Here is an 18864-nt window from a genome sequence, read left to right on the forward strand (position 1 = left end):
TTTCAGTCTATGGGAGTGGGCTTGGCCTTGTTGTTCCGGTTTTTGCCCGGTTTTCCGTGATTAACTGGACAATTCTCTTCTGCTTAATTAATAGATGAGGCAATCTTTGCCTCCGTTTTGAAAAAAAAATGATTCAATTCAATCATGTAATAATAAGTAACTAAGAATTGAGAAATTGCATCATATATGGGAGATCACCTTCCTAAAAGACAGGCATAAGATTTTTCTTGATAATATTCCATAATAAAATAAGATATTCCTTGATAACAAATCACTAATCCCGCGCGCTATGCTTGACAATCACAAGTTTCATATGACGTACGCATCTGCGCGCCCTTGCGAAGGGACGTATTGCACGACACCGTGAAAGATGTTGTGGTTGGAGCTAAATTTTTTTCAATAATATATTTTTTATATTAAATTTCAGAAATATTATGCCATAATTATATATATATTTAAATATTACCCAGTTGGCCTACTGCTGACCGATTGGATCCCGTCGGCCTACTGCTGGCCGATTGGTCCCCAGTCGGCCCACTGCCGGCCGACTGGATCTAGTCGGCCCACTGCTGGTCGATTGGCACCCAGTCTGCTTCCTCTAGACCGACAGGTGCATGAACCCATTTATCTATTGAATAATTATTTGAAAAATGTTGAGCAAGTATTTGAAAAAATGTTGATCATGCATGTAAAAATGTTAATCAAGCATTTGAAAAAAATATTGAACAAATATTTGTAAACTGTTGAATAGGTATTTGAAAAATGTTGAAGAAATATTTACCTAAATGTTTATCATGTATATAAAAATGTTAATCAAGCATTTGCAAAAACGTTGAACAAGTATTTGAAAAAAATGTTGAACAAGTATTTTAAAAAATATTGATCATGTATATAAAAATGTTGAACAAGTTTTTGTAAAAATGTTGATCATGTATATAAAAATGTTGAACAAGTATTTTAAAAAATAATATAGAAAGAAAAAAAAGAAAAAATAATGGAGAAGACAGGCTCAGTCACCTCTAATTGGTCGCGATCCCTTTTCTAACCAGTAACTGGAAGGTGATGGGGTGGCTAGCTGCGCTGGTGATTGCCATGGCAGCTTCCAGATGTTAAACATTTTTTCAAATATTGGTTCAAATTTTTTAAATACTTGTTTAATATTTTTTAAATAATTGCTCAACATATTTTCAAATACTTGATTAACATTTTTATATACATGATCAACTTTTTTACAAATACTTGTTCAACATTTTTATATACATGATTAATATTTTTTCAAATACTTGTTCAACATTTTTTAAATAGTTGTTCAACATTTTTTGCAAATGCTTGATTAACATTTTTATATACATGATCAACATTTTTTAAAATACTTCTTCAATATTTTTCAAATACCAATTTAACAGTTTTCAAATATGTGTTCAACATTTTTACAAATACTTGTTCAATTTTTTTTTCAAATGCTTGATTAACATTTTTATATGCATGATCTACATTTTTTTCAAATACTTTTCAATATTTTTCAAATACGTATTCAACAGATAAATGGGTGCATGCACCTGTCGGCCTAGAGGAAGCAGACTGGGTGCCGATCGGCCAGCAGTTGGCTGACTTGATCCAATCAGCCGGTAGTGGGCCAACTGGGGGCCAATCGGCCAGCAGTAGGCCGACTGGATCCAATCGGCCAGCAGTAGCCAACTGGGTAATATGTTTTAAAAATATAATTACGGAGTAATATTTCTGAAATTTAATGAAAAAATTGTATTATTTTAAAAAAATAGTGTGGTTGGACCTAACGCTGGTGCAATGCTCGAGAATGTCAGGGCGTGGATCACAGCGTCGAGGACGACCGTGGCGAGAGGCGGGTCGTTAGACTGCCACATGGACACGGTCATATCATATTTCTTGTCAGACAAACAAAGAGTCAGAAAGGCTACATTTTCAAATCAAGTGTGTCCATTTAAATGTCAAGAAATTCATTAAGGGAATGTGTCCTACATTACTCGGTAATTGTCGTCGTTGTTTGTAGCAGCCATTCATGTGAAAAATATTATAGAAATCGGGCACTAAATCAATTTGGAAATCAAACCCTTCATGCAATTATTTAGCTAGACAGTTAATTACGTATGCAATTAATTATGTTTATTTAAATAGAATTTTTTTCGCATCGAATCAATTTGGAAATGAGTCATTAATGCACTTGGTAGCCTGGTAAGGTTTATTTTCGTATGATTTTTTCTTCGTCCCACCTACCACCACCCCGTCCCACTGGTTTTTCTCCCTCCCATTAAAAACCAAATCCTATTAAGTGGGGATCTTGTTTCGTGCTTTCTTTGGTAGGTGCTGATTCAATTCTATCACGTAAACAATAAGTAATTACGAATTCAGAAATTGCACCATATATGTGAGATCACTTCCCTAAAAGACAGACATAGGATTTTTCTCGATAATCTTACATAATGAAATAAGACATCCCTTCATAACAAATTGCTAATCCCCCGCGCTATGTCATTTATTATTATCATTATCTCTACTATTAATCGACAGTCACAAGTTTCTTATGGGCGTACGCATCCGCGCACTCCTGTGGAGGGAGGTCGTGCAAGACACCATGGAAGATGTCATGGCCGGCCTAACCCTGGCACGATGCTCGAGAATGATAGACCGTGGCGCGAGGCGGGTCATCAAATCTCCATGTGGACGCGGTCATATTATATTTCTTCTGAGACAAATAGAGAGCCAGACGGCTACATTCTCAAATCAAGTGTGTCCATTTAAATATCAAAAAATTCGTTAAGGAATGTGTCCTACATTTATTTTGTTAGACGTTGTCATAGTCGTTTGTAATAGCCATTCATGTGAAAATAATTTAAAAATCGAGCACTTAATCAATTCGGAAATCAAACCATTGATGGATTTACTCAGCTAGACAGTCAATTACGTCTGCAATTAATTAGGTCCATTTGAATAGGAAATTTTGCGCACCGAATCAATTTAAAAATCAAGTCATTAATGTGATTAATTAATTTGTTAGACAATTATTTATGCCTACACATAATTAGAAGTAGGGATTTTTTTCTAATTAGTCACATAATTACTCCCTTCGTTTCTAAATATAAGTCTATTTAGATATTTCAAATGGACTACCACATACATACATATATATATATATATATATATATATATATATATATATATATATATAGACATATTTTAAAGTGTAGATTCACTCATTTTGCTTCGTATTTAGTCACTTGTTGAAATATCTAGAAAGACCTATATTTAGGAACGGAGGGAGTAATTGATTTGGTTGGCAGTTAATTAGGCATGTAGAGAATTAGATAGGTCGTTCATTTTTATGTACTTAATTAATTAAGCAAGCGGTTAATCGTGATGAATCAATTTGAAATCGCTCGTGGGCAAGAACGATCAACGGGCTCTCAACTACATGGCCAAGAACCGATCACCGCTTGCCAACATTGACAACGGCCACCATGCGCTCGCGACATGGGCGACATAGCGTTCACCAAGATGGATGACGTCTATGCTTTGCAGGATGTCCACACGCTGACGGTTGCCGAAATGTTCGCGGGTGAGGATAAGACGACACAACGCTGGCTAGGTGGTACATGCTATAATAAAAAGGTAAAGTGTTCCAAGAAAAAGAAGGAAAAAGAACTAAAGCCACCAGGTGGTGCATGGTGTTGGAGAAAGAAAGAGTGTTCCAAATAATAAGAGAAAAAAAGAAAGAAAAAGTATTCTAGGAAATAAGTAGGAACGAGAACTAAAGTTGGCGAGGAATGAGAAGAAGATGAGGCGTCGATGACGAACGCACTAGTGTTGATGTGGTGTTGGTTGGCGCCAATAAAACGGGTTGGCAAAGAGGCGGGGAATAGAAGATGTAGGGAAAGACGAGGAAGAGAATAATCACAATTATCCCTTCTAGCATATGTGGGATGGAGGTGGAGCTTATTGGTGACTAGAAATACATTTGCGTTGCCACTCTCCTCTAATGTCAATTTGCATTTGCAAAGTTGAATGGACCTTTGAGAATGATCTCTGTAGTTATTTGTTGTTTTGTTCTAATAGTATGTGTTGGTTTAACCCACTTTATTATATTGTAAACATGAAAATTTTCATCCTTATTGCAATGCACGACGAAGATGAGGTGGGCGCCATCTACTTTTAAAGGAGTTGACTCCAGCAAGAAATTTTTTTAAGAAATGTCCCGGTACGGCAGGAAACCGGTTCGAAATGAGAGGTTCCCACAGGAAAAAAGGAAGGTGCATCATTGGATGTTTTTTTGTGTTGAACCCGAATGTTACACATATTGTGGATAGCCCGTAGCAACGTACGGGCGTTTTGCTAGTCATGGTGTGGTGGTCCGCTGGGGTGGCTGGGCTGGCCTGGGCTGTTGAACTCTTAGATAGGCCTTGATGTTCGGCTTGATGACATGGCAATCCCAAACAATCCTAACTACATCCACAGTCGGGTGCCTCAAACTGGCCTCAAATGCTCAGATGGACGGAGCGGTCACTGACATGTCATAAACAACAACCCACCTAGGCGTCTTAAACCGGTCTCAAACGTCTGGTCCGTTGCCATGGTGGTCTATGCACTTTGATAGGCCTTGATGTTCGATTGTTGTTGTTGTTCGGCTTGGTGACATGGCATTCCTCGTTTGGTAGCCCAAGCTAACAATCCTAACCTAACTTTGAAAAGGAGGACGAATGTATTTAGAAGAAAATGAACTCCGCAAGGGGCTATATCTCACTTACCGCAAGACCGCCCACAAGACGCCCCGACACATGTCGGTCCAATTAGCTCCGGTTTTAAAAACCTTCTATCCCTCCAGTCCACAATCATCAAACTTTCTGCTGGTTCTTTTTTGTTTTTCTATGTTATGTTTCCAATTTTGTTGTTTTTTCTATTTCTCCTTTTCCTTTTTAAGGTCATGATTTTTTTTAATCAACCAAGTTTTAGTGAACGGACATTTTACATGTCATGAACAATTTTTAAAAAGTTGTGTCAGTGCACTCCTATATTTTCATGAACACTTTTATTAAATGTCAACTACCATTTTTTAAACGTCTGAATATTTCTGTTAAATGGTACCAATATATTTGCAATGGCACACACATTTTACCAAAATGTGTAAACAATTTCTATTTGCATGAAAAAAATCCTAATGTGTGAAACATTTTCAAAAATTTCAATACTAGTCTTTAAAATTGCATGGGCACTACTTTGAATTCCATGAACAATTTTCTAAGACTGTGTGGACACTTTTTTGAATTGCATGAAAAATGAATATAAAAACTAAATTCTTAGAAAATATAATTTTTGATGATAGAAAAAAAAGTAATAATAAGATGGAAACAAATGTGTGTACCTTGCGCTATACGCTGGTTCAGGTGAGCACTAGGCGAGCAGGAACTTGGGACTCACCCATTTATCTTCCGCTGTAGGGAAGCATCATGTTCGCCTCGCAACAAGCATTTTTTGTCTTTCGAGAGCATTATAAAATATTACAGAAAATTTCCTTTGCTTTATTCCTTTCAAACCAAATGGATAGATAGTGCCACAAAACAAGATTTCATATTTCTAATGTTTTTTCTTCACTTCTCCTTCTAACCAGAGTGCTGGGTTGGGTTGGGGCTTGGCTGGTGATAGTTTGTTGGGCTTGTTGACAACATATGAGATGCCCTTCTCATACTAACAAGCCTAGCCCAAGCCGAAAAGGAGGTCTGATGCACCTGTAAAATTTGTTCGCAGATGTTATATTTCGCTTATAGCAAGACTAACATACGTCTCATTGAAGGTTTTATCCCCCACCTGCAACTACTTGGCTGGCCTATTTTTTTCTTATTCGCTGGTTTCGATCAAGTTTGCTTGCTTCGTTTGCTGGGTTTCATTCGCCAGGGTTTTTTGATTTTTTTGATTTCCCTTTTTTCTGTTTCTTCCCTAGTTTTCTCGGTTTTTCTTTGTTTCTTCACTGGTTTTATTAGTTTCTTTCATGTACTTTTTCTTTTCCTTCGTTTTTCTCTGTTTATTTCTTGGTTTTTACTATTCTTTTCTTTTCTTTTTTTAGTTTGGTTTTCTTTGTTTCTTTTTTTTTGGTTTCACCATTTTTTGTTATTATTCATTTTTATTTATTTAATTCTTGGTTTTTATTTTACTTTTCTTTTGTCTTTCATTCTACATTTCTTGTATACACCAAGAACATTTGTCTAATACATGTTTAACATGTTTTAATACATGGTCAACATTTTACTCTACACATTTTTGACATTTGTCAAATGCTTGATTAGCATTTTTCAAATATAAGTGTAATTTTTTTTAAATATAGTACAAGATGAAATTTTTGAATTCATGGTCAACATGTTTTCTATACACATTTAACATTTTTCAAATGCTTGTTTAACATTTTTTAAATAATTGTTTAAATTTTACCAAATGTTGATTAACATTTTGTAAACACATGATCAACTTTTTTCACACATATTGTATAATTTTTGTATACATTTTACATATACATGCGAAACATTTTCTCTATACACATTTAAAAAAATGCTTGGTTAATGTATTTTTTCAAACATTCAATATAAAGTGATTTTTCAAATATATTTATTTAGAATATTTGTAGGTATAAAAGAAAGTTTAAAGAAAAGAAAAAACATGATAAAAACGTGAAAAAGAAAATAAACGAAGCCGTGGCCTCCCGTGCGCCTCGGCCGGCCCATCTGGTGCTCCCCATGCAAGGCTTCCCTACGTCTCGCTAAAAGCGATACATAGTAGCCCCCAAATTCCTGTGTTTCTTTTTCTTTGAAAACCGAGTTCTTAGATGCTCTTCCATTTTGCTTTGCTTCATTCCTTTGATGGACTAGACAGATGGATAGTGTCACCAAAGGAAAAAAAAATCCCATATTCCTATGTTTTTTCCTCCACCAAAGCGTCAACAAATGCTAGTGGGTATGATTATCCTTGCGTTTGGGCATAAATGTTATAGGATTCCCATCAAGGAAAGATATAAATGCCATGAGATGATCCGTTGCCATTTAGTGCACAAAGAGCAAAGCCCTAAGGTTTGCTCTGAGGGATCTTCCTCCAGAAAGAAAGTACATTCAGATATACCGGAAGAGATTGGCTGCAGAACCCCCTTGACTCGTTGGCATTCTTTTGAAAAAAAAGTATACGCAGCCGACAGTCACAGACTACTAGACACTTTTTTTTGAAAAAAAGTGTTGTGTGTAGTGTTACTGAAATATCAAAATAGTGAATGTTACTTTTAGTCGCACTGCACAAAAAGTTCAACCTGGAAGTAAGTACAAAAAACTTCCCTCGGTGAACACATCACCTTGGGTATGAATTGGATAATTTAGAGGATAGAGCCAATGAGGGACTCGAGTGTTGTATGTTCCTGGTCTGATGGCCGAGCTGACCGGACCACTCTTCTTTCTAAGAAGAGATGTAGTGCCACGAGGTGTGTGGACGATGACTTTGCTCCGAAGGGAAGAGTTTGCGCCCAAGGGTTGACATTGCAAAAGGCATGGCACATCGCAAATGGACACGTTTCGACTTTGATGTATGCAATATTGTGTATGGGCAATGAATTTATGTATGTTGTGAACATCAATGTGTATGTGCAATGAGCATTACATGTGTATGTGTTATGTGAATATTCATCATTGACCGACCATAGTGACACGGATGGTCGATGGTGACCTTTCTTTGCCGCTCCTTCGATATTCATCAGCGACCGGCCCGCCGATTAGTGATGACTAGCCATTACTCACAAGTCATTTGGCTAGTTAGTGATGAGGTAGTCATCAGTGACGAAAAACCATTGACGGGTCACCGGCTAGTGAGTGATGGTAGTTTTGGGCCGATCAGTGATTGATGACTGGCTTTGTAATAATGTTCGGCTTTGATTGGTACCTAATTCGGGATGTCAGATCTTCATAAACATTTCAGCCTCATGCCCATCCATATGAAAAGACAAAACAAATGACATTGTTGCACTGCAATTTGTATGAGTTCATGACCTTGCAAAGGAAAAATACCCGAAAGCCAAATCACTGATAGGCATGATCAAACACAATACTCAGAATTCAATAATCGTTTTTCGCAACCGCTAACCATCAATAACGTTATCTCCTACTGTACTGACGGCGACAACAAATGCTGACATGTCTCTAGTTTTACGTAATGCTTAACATTAAGTAGGCAAGAAAAACATGCGAATAAAAGCTGACATCTTGTTAACAGGGAAACATGTCTTATCTTTAGCTCAGCAATCATCTTACGTACGGACATGACATCGCCAAGATAAGTGTGGTGATATCACCTTATTGTACAGGAGGATAAGATGATTTGTTGATGGCGACGACAAAAAGTATGCAAAGTGCATACATTTGTGCGGCTTCAAGATGCAGCATGCAGTTTCCAGGAAAGCTGGTTTCAGTTCAGAGTTGATCACCATCTTGCAGACGAAATATCTGATATTCGCCCAAAAAGAGAACTCAACCACTGACAGACATGATCGTCTAACAATCAGAATCCATAGGATCGATGCTACACTGAAGAACACGTAACAACAGCACGCTGATTGTTTATCAGTTGGTATCAAGAACATGACGACGGTATTTTCTCACCAAGAACCTGAATCTGAACCTGATCGATCTCTGTCTGTGTGTCGTGGTGTGGTGTGGTTGGTGTTCCCACCACGGAAACTTGCGCCCACATTGCAGCTTGGTGTTTCCAGGAAAGCTGTTTGGTAGTTCCATCACGATATTGCAGACGAGATGTCTGAAACCCAACCACTGAGAGCCATGATCTGCATACTTGTACTCAGAATCACAAGGGATCCTCCTTTTCAACCCAAGAAGTTGTTGAATCATCACCATCGACTGATCGACACCGTCGCGTCTGACTTGCCAACTGTGGTCACACGCTAACGGTTTGGATTTTTTACTTGCCAACTGACCGCTGTCAGGGAAGAGCTGTTCAACATGCTGCACTGCACACAGGAAAGAAATTCAGACATGACGTGCCAACAGCATTCAGGAACCAGGACATCTGATCTATCCAGGGAGAAAACAAGTTCACAGTTGAAAACTGAAATCAACATGTATGGATTTCTTCTTCTGCTTCTGTCTCTCATTTTTTACAAACGGACGGATGATCACTCATCTCCCCCGGTTTCGAGGGGATTGATCGGAACTCTCTCACTCAGCCGGTCACTGCCTGCCTAGGCCTAGCCTAAATTTGCTGCACGGCGCCGGCCGAAGAAGGCCACGCAGAGCACGGCAAGCGCCGTCGCCGGGAGCTTCCCGGCGGCGAGGCCTCGCCTTTCCGTCTCCACCGACACCGGCGAAGACTCTGTGCTTGCTTCCGACGGCGTCTGCTCGGCCAAGGAAGGGGCTGGAATTACAAAGGCCTCGGTTCTAACTGCCTCCGCGCCGCCCTCGCTAGAGGCCGAGGCGTCCTTCGCCTTGGGCTTCTTCTGCAGCGTCTTGGAGATCATCTTCCTCAGCGACCTCCTCGCTTTGCTCTTCGGGCTGGCCGGATCTTCACCGCCGGAGACGAGCTCGCGCCTCTCGGAGGGGCCCTCGCTCCTCTTGTCGGAATCGGAGCAGCCGGGCGCTTCTTCCACCTCCCGAATCGGCGACACGGCGGCGGGGCCGCGCGAATCGGGCAGCTCCGCCGGGCGCGAGGAGCGCCGGCGCCGGCGGGAGGCCGACTCCATCCAGAGCAGCGCCAGCGAGGCGATGGTGAAGGCCGCGACGGCCCCCTCGCTCAACACGGCGAGGAGCGCGAGCGCCACGGCCCCGCCGAGCGCGAGGAGCTCCGGGCGGGGCCGGAAGAAGGCGGCGCCTTTGGGCGCGTCCAGCCGCCGCGCCACCGGGGCCGAGGAGCCCTCCACGACCACCGGCGACAGAGGCCCGGGCGATGACGGCAGCGAAGGAATCTCCGCTACGTCCACCGGTGTCTCCGCCGGAGACTGAGGCAGCGCCAGGGCGGTGGTGGGGCGGCGCGGCTTGCGGGGCTTCCTGAGGCGGGCATGGTTCTTGACGACGAGGTCGGCAAGGGCGGTGGGGAAGCCGGTCTGGACCGGGACGCGGGGCGGCGACCGGAGGGCGGCGAGCAGGCGGCCGAGGGAGGGGCGCTTCAGCGGGCTGGGCATCGCCGGCGGCGAGCATACAGGAGAGGAGGCGGCCGAGCTTCCGGAGTGTGAAGTGGGATGGTCTCTTTTGGTTTCCCTTGGCTTTTATGGCCTCCTTTGGCTTTGGATTTCGTGAGCGAAGAAAACAAGGAAACCGCCGCTACTGCAAACATTTACTACCACTTTGACTTTGGTTTTTTGAAGTAGGATTACAAAATTATGTCCAAAGTTGCCATTCAAAATTCTTGTTGGCAAGTGTTCAAAAAAGGAGTAGTCGATTTAGTTGAAACATTCCACTGCAAATTGAGCATTAGATTTTCGAACATGTCAAATCGAACTCCTGAGATGGCAACTTATCCTGTCGTGAGGATGGCAATTTGATTTAGCAAGTGCGACAAATGCTATGGACAGCGTAATTTGCCATCATAAACGTTCAATTTGCCAAGCTTAAAAATCCGACGCCGTAGGTAAAACATACTAACATTTATACTAAAAAATTGGCGGCGGGATACCTTTACCCTTTTCTTTTGTGATGCTATGCTATGTTTTGCAGCTATGAAATCGTGGTGACATACTTGTACGTTTTTCTATAGGCTGATTTTTGCAAGAAACGTCATGGAATAGTACGAATCAAGAGCAAGTCTAACAATTTTTGGGCGGAAAAATGTATTCGTGTTTATACCATAGTCACATGGCCGATCATGTCACATTCGCTTTAATTGATTGATGCGGAATAAGATTAACAGGGTACACTTAAGAAATAAAAGGCTCCTTTCAACATTAATAGTACAAGATAAGATAAGATATCAAGCCTATAATAAATGTTGAAAAGATATGATGCATTGGTCCTCAGTTTTTTTTCTTCTGAAAAGGGGATATAGCATGAAAAATTTGCCACAAATATATAAGACAGGCTATCCCTTGCCTATGAATTTCAAGATTTGTGAATTCGTGGGTTCACTAAAGACCGTGCAGAGCGACTCACTTTTCACTGCAATTTTTTTGCCTTAACTGGGCACACAATGCATCTACTTCACAATATAATACATGTGCAATCAAAGCACAAGCATTATCCTGTATATTCTTATTTTATTTAGGTTAAAATCAAACAAAAATGCAATGTGAAATAGAAGCACATGTCTAAGGGAAACCAAGCGAATTGTTCACATCTCCCTCCACACGTGATTGTGGGAATACTACGTTTTCAGCCCCCTCACCGGCACCGACGTTGTTCCGTCCCGTCTCCAGCGGTCCTATTGGACCTGGATGTCTAGCAGACCCCACCCCACGCCCACAAGGGGGCACTCGTCCTTGCTTTTGGTAGTTTTAGTTTCTTGGTCGGGGTGATGAAATGGCGGCATCCCAGGGTTAAATAATGTGCCCTCGTTTGATCCTCTTAGATCTGGTTGGTGTTGGTCTTCGATGAATCTGCTTGAATCTAGTCGGCTTTTGTCTTTAGTTGACCCATCTTGATTCGGGTAGCCCTTGTTTTCGTTGGTCTTTTTGGATGTATGGACCTTTTGATTTATGCTTCTCATCGTTGACGACTATCGCTGTTTTCGTACGCTGGTCCTTTGGGCCTTAGGATGACGACTTATTACAACATGGTTTGCGCGGTTTTCGTGAGGGAAGGACCATGATGACAGTGTCCTTGGCTTGCCCCAATGCTTGTAGTCGTTGCTAGATTGTTCATGGACTAGGTTATATATTTTTGTACTTAAGGAGATCTTTGTGTGCCGTCGATACACATTGTTAATAGATCAAAGGCTTTTTTCAGGAAAAAAAATCATACACAGGTATCATGAGGCACAATGTTTTTGTTGGAAAATCAATACTCCCTCCGTTCCTTTATATAAGGTGTATTTGTTTTTTGATAAAATTTCACAATGTAAGGTGTATTTCTTTTAATTCCGACATTAGCCCTATAGAAAAAGGAAAGAATATCTCTCCCGATTGCATGTATCTCTCATTATAGAGAAGAAAAGGGAAGTATCTCTTCCCTGATTGCGTGTATCTCTTCCTTTCTAAGCCTAAAATGATTTACTTGCTGCTAATCAATAATTTAGCCAAGGTTAATTTCGTCCTAAATTGTGTAAAATTATGTGCCTTGGTCACCGCGCTGAAAACACCTAACATATAGGAATTGAGGAAGTAATATATTTTTAATGAAATTCGACATACCTAAATAGTTGATCTTCACAATCTCTAATTCTCTCAATCTGCAGTCTTCCACTTTACTAAGTGTGCCATGTAGGCATCCATTAACCCTATTATTCAGCCTCATGCAAACCAGACATGATATGTTCGCACATAAGGCAAGTATATATCATGTCTACATATAAACATAGTTGCTTTTGATGTAGTTCATTTTTTCGTTCATAATTTAGCTGAAATCACATTAATCATTAAATTCCCGCACAAGAAAATCACTTATAGTTTGAATAATGGAATTGATTGGTTGATTCACTTATAGTTGCTTTTGAGTACTGTACACGTACCACGGCGAGTCGTGGTCAGTGTTGGTTGGGTGTCTGGTTGACCAAGACTTGTCCCGTGGCCAAGCCCATGGGCACCAGCAGGCGTTGCATTGCATTGCATCCCTGTCCAAATCAATCCCGCGTGTTAGGTCATTATTATCATAGAAAAACAAAATGTTTTTTAGCAAGAGGAGGCGGAATGAAACGAGTGATTCATGCCAAATATTGTTTGGTCACATTCAGCCGGAATTATAAGAGCCTTTAGACCTCTAATGATCTAACTTAACACTCTTATATTTCTTTGTGGAGGGAGTAATTCCTTTCCTCTGTCACCTTTTGTGCATCCCACCTTTTTACCTTTTTAATCCCAACATTCCCTTGGCTTTATCATTGTTTCTTCACACTTTTCGCACCCTGCACTTGCACCCTGTTTGTTAGTTGCTTCTATGAATGTTCCTACTTATCAGGCTATCAGCTACTCAGATCCTCTGCAGTTGAAAAGGGACAGGAGAATCTGCCAACTAGCAAAGCATGCCACCAGGCTGCGGCTAGAATATACATCGCCCTTTATCAAAAGCATTCATATTCTAGCACATTTGATACTTTCTGAAATAAATAAAATGCAGCGCACTTGGCGAACTCGATTTCTTTCAAAAGAGGAAAGGAAAGTAATAATAACGAATTTCTTCCCAGCAACCTGGCTTGTTAATGCGCAACTTTAATCAACAATATATAAGAAATTATATGGATTGGGTACATGTAAATAGAATTATCATATTTGTCATATGAAAACGGCCAAAAAATGTGAAACGACACATTTCACAAAATTCTATAGCACTATCACAAAAAGGGCTAGAAAACGTGAAAAGTTTCCACGGTGACATTTTCATTGTGTGCTAGGATCACAGAACGCTAATGTCATCCTGGACCCTCAAAACAACGTGCGGTAGCTATTTCTCAATAGGGAAAAGAGTTATCTTCCCAACAATCTCCTCTTCTTCTCGACAAGACCGTTACAAACAGATACAACAATGGAGCTGGCCAGAGGCGAGATGAGGTTCGAGCTGCGGCCAAAAATGATGTGGGATGGCATTGGTGAGCAGAGACAAGCTTCAAAGATTGAGTCGGGCCGACGACAACACGACATTATTGGAGTCAGAGCGGCGGGGCAATGGCACCGGCATGGGCATGCCCTAGGTGAAGGTAACACAACGATATAGGAGTTGCCCACGTGTCCAATTCGAGGACGGTGGTGGAGCCGCTTAAGTGGAGGAAGAAGAAGAGGGAGACAAATCGGAGTTGGACGTGTCGAATAGGAAGATGGAGAATTCCACTTGCGAGTGCGATCCTAGCCGTCCAATCCCAGTCCACCCATGCAAAATAAACTAATCCAGCTTGGACCAATTGAAGTGAGTCAAACTGTTCAATAAACAGATTCTCCCCATCAAGTTAGTTCTTTTTATTGGATCCATCATCCATATATAGAAAGGCTACTAACTATAACCATAATTTTTTTTTCTGTCAAAAATTGCTTCCGTTTCGAAAAGAAACAAAGGACATTTTCATCCAATCGATATATCGAAGTGATACCATCACACCGAGCGAATTACTGACCACTTCATAACGCGATGCACATAATGGACATGTCCAACACAATTAAATACGAAAAAAATCGTCTTACCATAAAAATAAAAAAGTCCAGATTATAAGAAATAAAAAAGTGCAGCCTAAAACTGCTAGGTGAGTAGGTGTTAATTAATCATCTCATCAGCAAACCGGGATGGCCCAGCAAAAAGAAAAACAGCACTTGTATGCGGTGTGTGATGAGTCATGTTATCCCAACGCAAAAGAGGAGAGTGACAAAGCAACATCCTATGATATTATTGGCCCTTGAGTTGCTGCAAGCCACTCCTAGTTAACTACTAGTGGTGTGCATCGACCTATGATTGGCCTTTTCAGCTGGTTAGAAATATGTGAAGCACACGACGTGTAGGCAGGAGCAGCACCGTGTCGATCCTAGGTGTGGAGAGCTGAAAGTTGCAGAATGGCTAGCTAACCTTTGCATGCATGCATGCACGTAGATCTGGAGTGTTTCGCGGCGAGCATATGCACGAAGCGGTCGAGCTTCTGGAGTGTGAACCGTGAAGTGGGATGGTCTCTTTTGGGAGGTCTTCTTTGGCTTTATGAGGAGCATCTTCTTGTTTCCATGGCTTTGGAGTTCGTGAGCGAAGAAAACAACAGGAAACAACTGAGTCCAATTATGCTAAAATATTGGTTTTAAAAAATTTATGCTAAAATATTTGCCTACTCCAGTTTGAGATCGGCTAAATTTTATTCCATAAGTAAGATGGAGATTAAGAGAGCGGTGTTTCTGCTCCCGGGCTCAGATGATCCCGGGAAAAATCAGAAAATCACTAAAAATAGAAAAAAAAATTGGAAGCAAGATGCTGATCTGCGTGATGTTCATGCAAAATTTGGTGGAGTTTGGACTGACTTTCTCTTTTTTTCCACGAGCTCCTCAGATGTCCAAACAGGATGAACTCCTGCACGGACATCACTCGAACATCTTCCATGCAAGAAATTTTCAGTTTTTTCTTAAAATCTAGTATTTTTCTTGACTTTACTGTAGCTCCGGAGCAGATGAGCTCGAGTGCATAGATGAATTTTCGAAGTATTAATCCTTATATTAGGGAAGGACATGAGTGAAATTTGTGTACCATTTGTTCTACCAATAGTGCTTCATGTTGTACAGGTGCTAACCATGTCACATAAGCAAAAAATGACATGAGAAAGTAATTAAGGAGAAGAGAGAGCACTTTGGTGCCAAGCACACGTGAACCTAGGCATGAGGAATCTCCAATGCATAGAAGAGTTTAGTACTACCTCCGTCCTGGTTTATAGGTCCTCTTTGTAGTTTGTGCCAAATTTTGACTAAAGATTTAACTAATAAAATGTTAATGCATGTCAAGAAAAATTATCTCATTGGATTCGTATTTGAACATAGTTTTCAAAAATATAATGTTTGGTGACATGCGCGAACATTTTGTTAGTCTAATCTATGGTCAAAATTTAGCACAAAATATAATGGGGACCAATAAACCCGGACCGAGGTAGTAATAGCTAAATCATTAAATGAGGGGTACAACAACAAATTAAGCACCTATACATTAGCGACTCCCGTTGCTAGACTATTTAATATGCTTAACACCTCATCTAATCATATATTCATTGAAAGAGGCCGAAATAGTATAGTCCCCATTACAGTACTACCTTATTTTTTAAAGAACATGCAGCTATGTCACCTCACTACGGCTACCAGATCATCCCAATTAGTTTTAGCAATAAATTGCATGGATGCATGCAAGCGTGCTCCATAGCAAATTTTCTTCTCGCCCATGTTTTCCAACTCTTTGTCAACTGGTAATCGAGGCCACATATGATTTGATGAAATATATGCAATAACCAAATATTCATGTTTGTACAATGAAATCTCATTGAAATATTTTACTCTACAAGAAATTCGTGGGATACGCGTAGGTCATCATCTAGTACTAGTAAGGAAAGAAAAATCACAGATGAAAACAAACAGTGAGCCGTCGTGAGCGTTGGTTGGATGTCTGGTTGACCAAGATTTGTTCCATGTGGGCACCAGCACGCGCCCGTGCGGCGCGTGCTGGTGCCCACAAACCATGCCGTGTGCCAGCAAGGTTTTGGTTACCAAACGGGGCATTTTTACCGAGGGGGACCGGTAAATGTGGTTACCACGGTTACCACGAAATTTCAAGAAAATTTCGAGCAAATTTCGACTGAAATTTATAATTGAATTTTGAATTCAAATTATTTCAAAATATATATGGATATCACTTGAACTTATATTTATCATAAAAGAGCTACTAGCTCAGTGGAACGTTGTCTACATGCATGCTGTGAGGTGCTGCCACACTTTACTATACATTGAGTGTTTGAATTCAAAAAATTCAAAAAATCGAATTTTTTTGCTGGAAATGCCCATTTACCGAGGGGGACTGAAATTTGCGGTAACCATGGTAAATCTTGGAATTTCGACCGGTAACCAAAACCAACTGCCAGGTCGTTGTCATCATCGAAAAGATAAAAGGAGATGGATGATAGATTTTCCAACGCCTTGCGAGAGTGATACGTCCAACTGGTCGTGCCAAATGCACAGACACCAACCTTTGTGTGGCCGCATGCAGCCTGCAATAGCCGGCAACAAAAAGGAAAAAAAGAACATTTGTCTTGGTAAAGAAAAGGTGCTGGTACGGATATTAAAAATAGCAATAAACTTTGAGTTTAGTGTTCATTCTAGAGCATGCGATATTGGGAGCCAAAATGCTATGCGTGCTACTACAAGCAGCACAACTACTTCACTGGTTGGGTAGATCTTCTCCAGAAGAACAATATATTCTATGAAGACAAATTTACAAAGAAACATTTTGTGAAAACCAAGTTTGGAAGCTTTAAAAATTATCAAAAAGTTATTTATTTTGTGTTGGAAAAAATGTTTTATATAAAAAACCCGCGCATTCGGAGCGGTCCGCACTTTTTCCGGGCCAAAACCCCGCACTTTCTTCACCTTCTCTGCTCCGACCGTCGGCACTGTCCACCCCAATATTCGCCCTTTTTGCATACGCCGCTGCATGGACACGATCGACAAGCTGCCGGAGCCGACAGAGGTGGAGGATCCATAGAAGGCGGAGGCCCCGAGGATCAACTTGGCGACACGGCAAGCCCGCCACCTCAAACAGAAGGCAAAGGAAGGCACCTACAAAAAGAGCGGCGAGAAGGAAGGGCAGGGGCGGGCGTTGGGGTGCTTGGGTCGGGAGTGGCCGGGGATGCAGGGCGCCACTGCCGCAACAGTCATTTGGACATCTGAGCAGCTCTCGACAAAAAAGCCAAATTTAGGGTCTATAACAAAGTTCATTGTTCATGCACTGTTCTGGCCTAATTTGTCTTTTTTGACGGGAGCTTCTCACATGTTCAAATGATTTGAAAATGAGAGAGGACCTCACGCATCAAGTGTTCTACCATGCAAAAAATTGGATTTTTTTGAATTTTTTTCAATTATTTGTGATATTTTTCTGGCCGGATGGAGATGAGCGTGGGTACCGAATCGCTGCACTCGATAAGTATCATATTCTATGCTAGTCTTATTTATTGTGCAACTCCTTCGCGATAGATCTGTACAATAATAGTTAGGAGCTACCATAGAATTGATGGAGGACAAAATTTAGTGTATGTGGACGAACATGGTGACTTGTTTGGCTCTTGTTTGTATAATGTTATAATAATGGATGATAGGTTCAAAAACATCTGAATAATTTCATCAAAGGAACTATAACAAACTTTGTCACCAAGGCTTACCAATTTTACCATGTCTCGATCATGCACTCCTTTTGTATAATCTTGCTGTTGTTTATCAGAAGCACGAAGGCCGCTAATGGAAAAGCTGGAACCATTCGGTTCACTGAACAACAAATCGATCTGTAAACTTATTAGAGTATAAGGAAGCAAACAATATCTGAAACGAAACAAGACCGGGGCTTGGCATCCATTGATGCACGCCATCCGTATCAAGCAAAATCATATACTTAGTCTCAAAATTATACTGGCTGCCAACAGCCACGCGTACGATGTGGTGCCATACTAAGCATTATACACATGGGTGGTCTAACACACACATAATCTGGTCTCGAATGTGCAGTGTGCCTTCATAAAATCTATAAGCATGCAGGATAACTTCATGTTTATTAGGAACTTTGCACGTTCGCTCCACCGGCGGCGGAAGCCGTCTCCGCTCCTCAAGCTTGACATCAAGAAGGCGTTTCACACCGTGCAATGGGACTGCATCTTCGATCTCCTCCGAAAGCGAGGAGTTCCCCCGAGGTTCCGCGATTGGTTGCCGCCCTCCTCTCCACTTCCACTTCTCGGGTCCTACTGAATGGCATACCCGGGGACCCCATTAGGCATGGTCGTGGCCTCCGGTAGGGAGACCCGCGCTCTCCACTCCTCTTCATCCTTGGCATCAAACCCCTACAGCAGGTGCTTCGTCTGGCAACCGAGTATGGCCTCCTTCATGACTTCGGTGGTCAGGGTGGGCAATTCCGGACACCGCTATACGCCATGACGTAACAATCTTTGTTGCGTCGATTAAGGAGAACGTCCATGCTATCTCCAATATCTTCAAGAGCTTTAGGGAGGTCA

General features: G+C 41.1%; 1 protein-coding gene across 1 annotated transcript; it reads right to left on the minus strand.

The window, feature by feature from the left end:
- Nucleotides 1-8261: 8261 nt before the first annotated feature.
- On the minus strand, nucleotides 8262-10250 carry LOC123115465 (uncharacterized). The gene has a single exon (XM_044536619.1). The coding sequence runs from the start codon at nucleotides 10184-10186 to the stop codon at nucleotides 9257-9259; it is 930 nt and encodes a 309-aa protein (XP_044392554.1). The 5' UTR covers nucleotides 10187-10250; the 3' UTR covers nucleotides 8262-9256.
- Nucleotides 10251-18864: the final 8614 nt, after the last annotated feature.

This window comes from Triticum aestivum, chromosome 5B (genome assembly GCF_018294505.1).
Source record: "Triticum aestivum cultivar Chinese Spring chromosome 5B, IWGSC CS RefSeq v2.1, whole genome shotgun sequence".
NCBI classification, from domain to species: Eukaryota; Viridiplantae; Streptophyta; class Magnoliopsida; order Poales; family Poaceae; genus Triticum; species Triticum aestivum.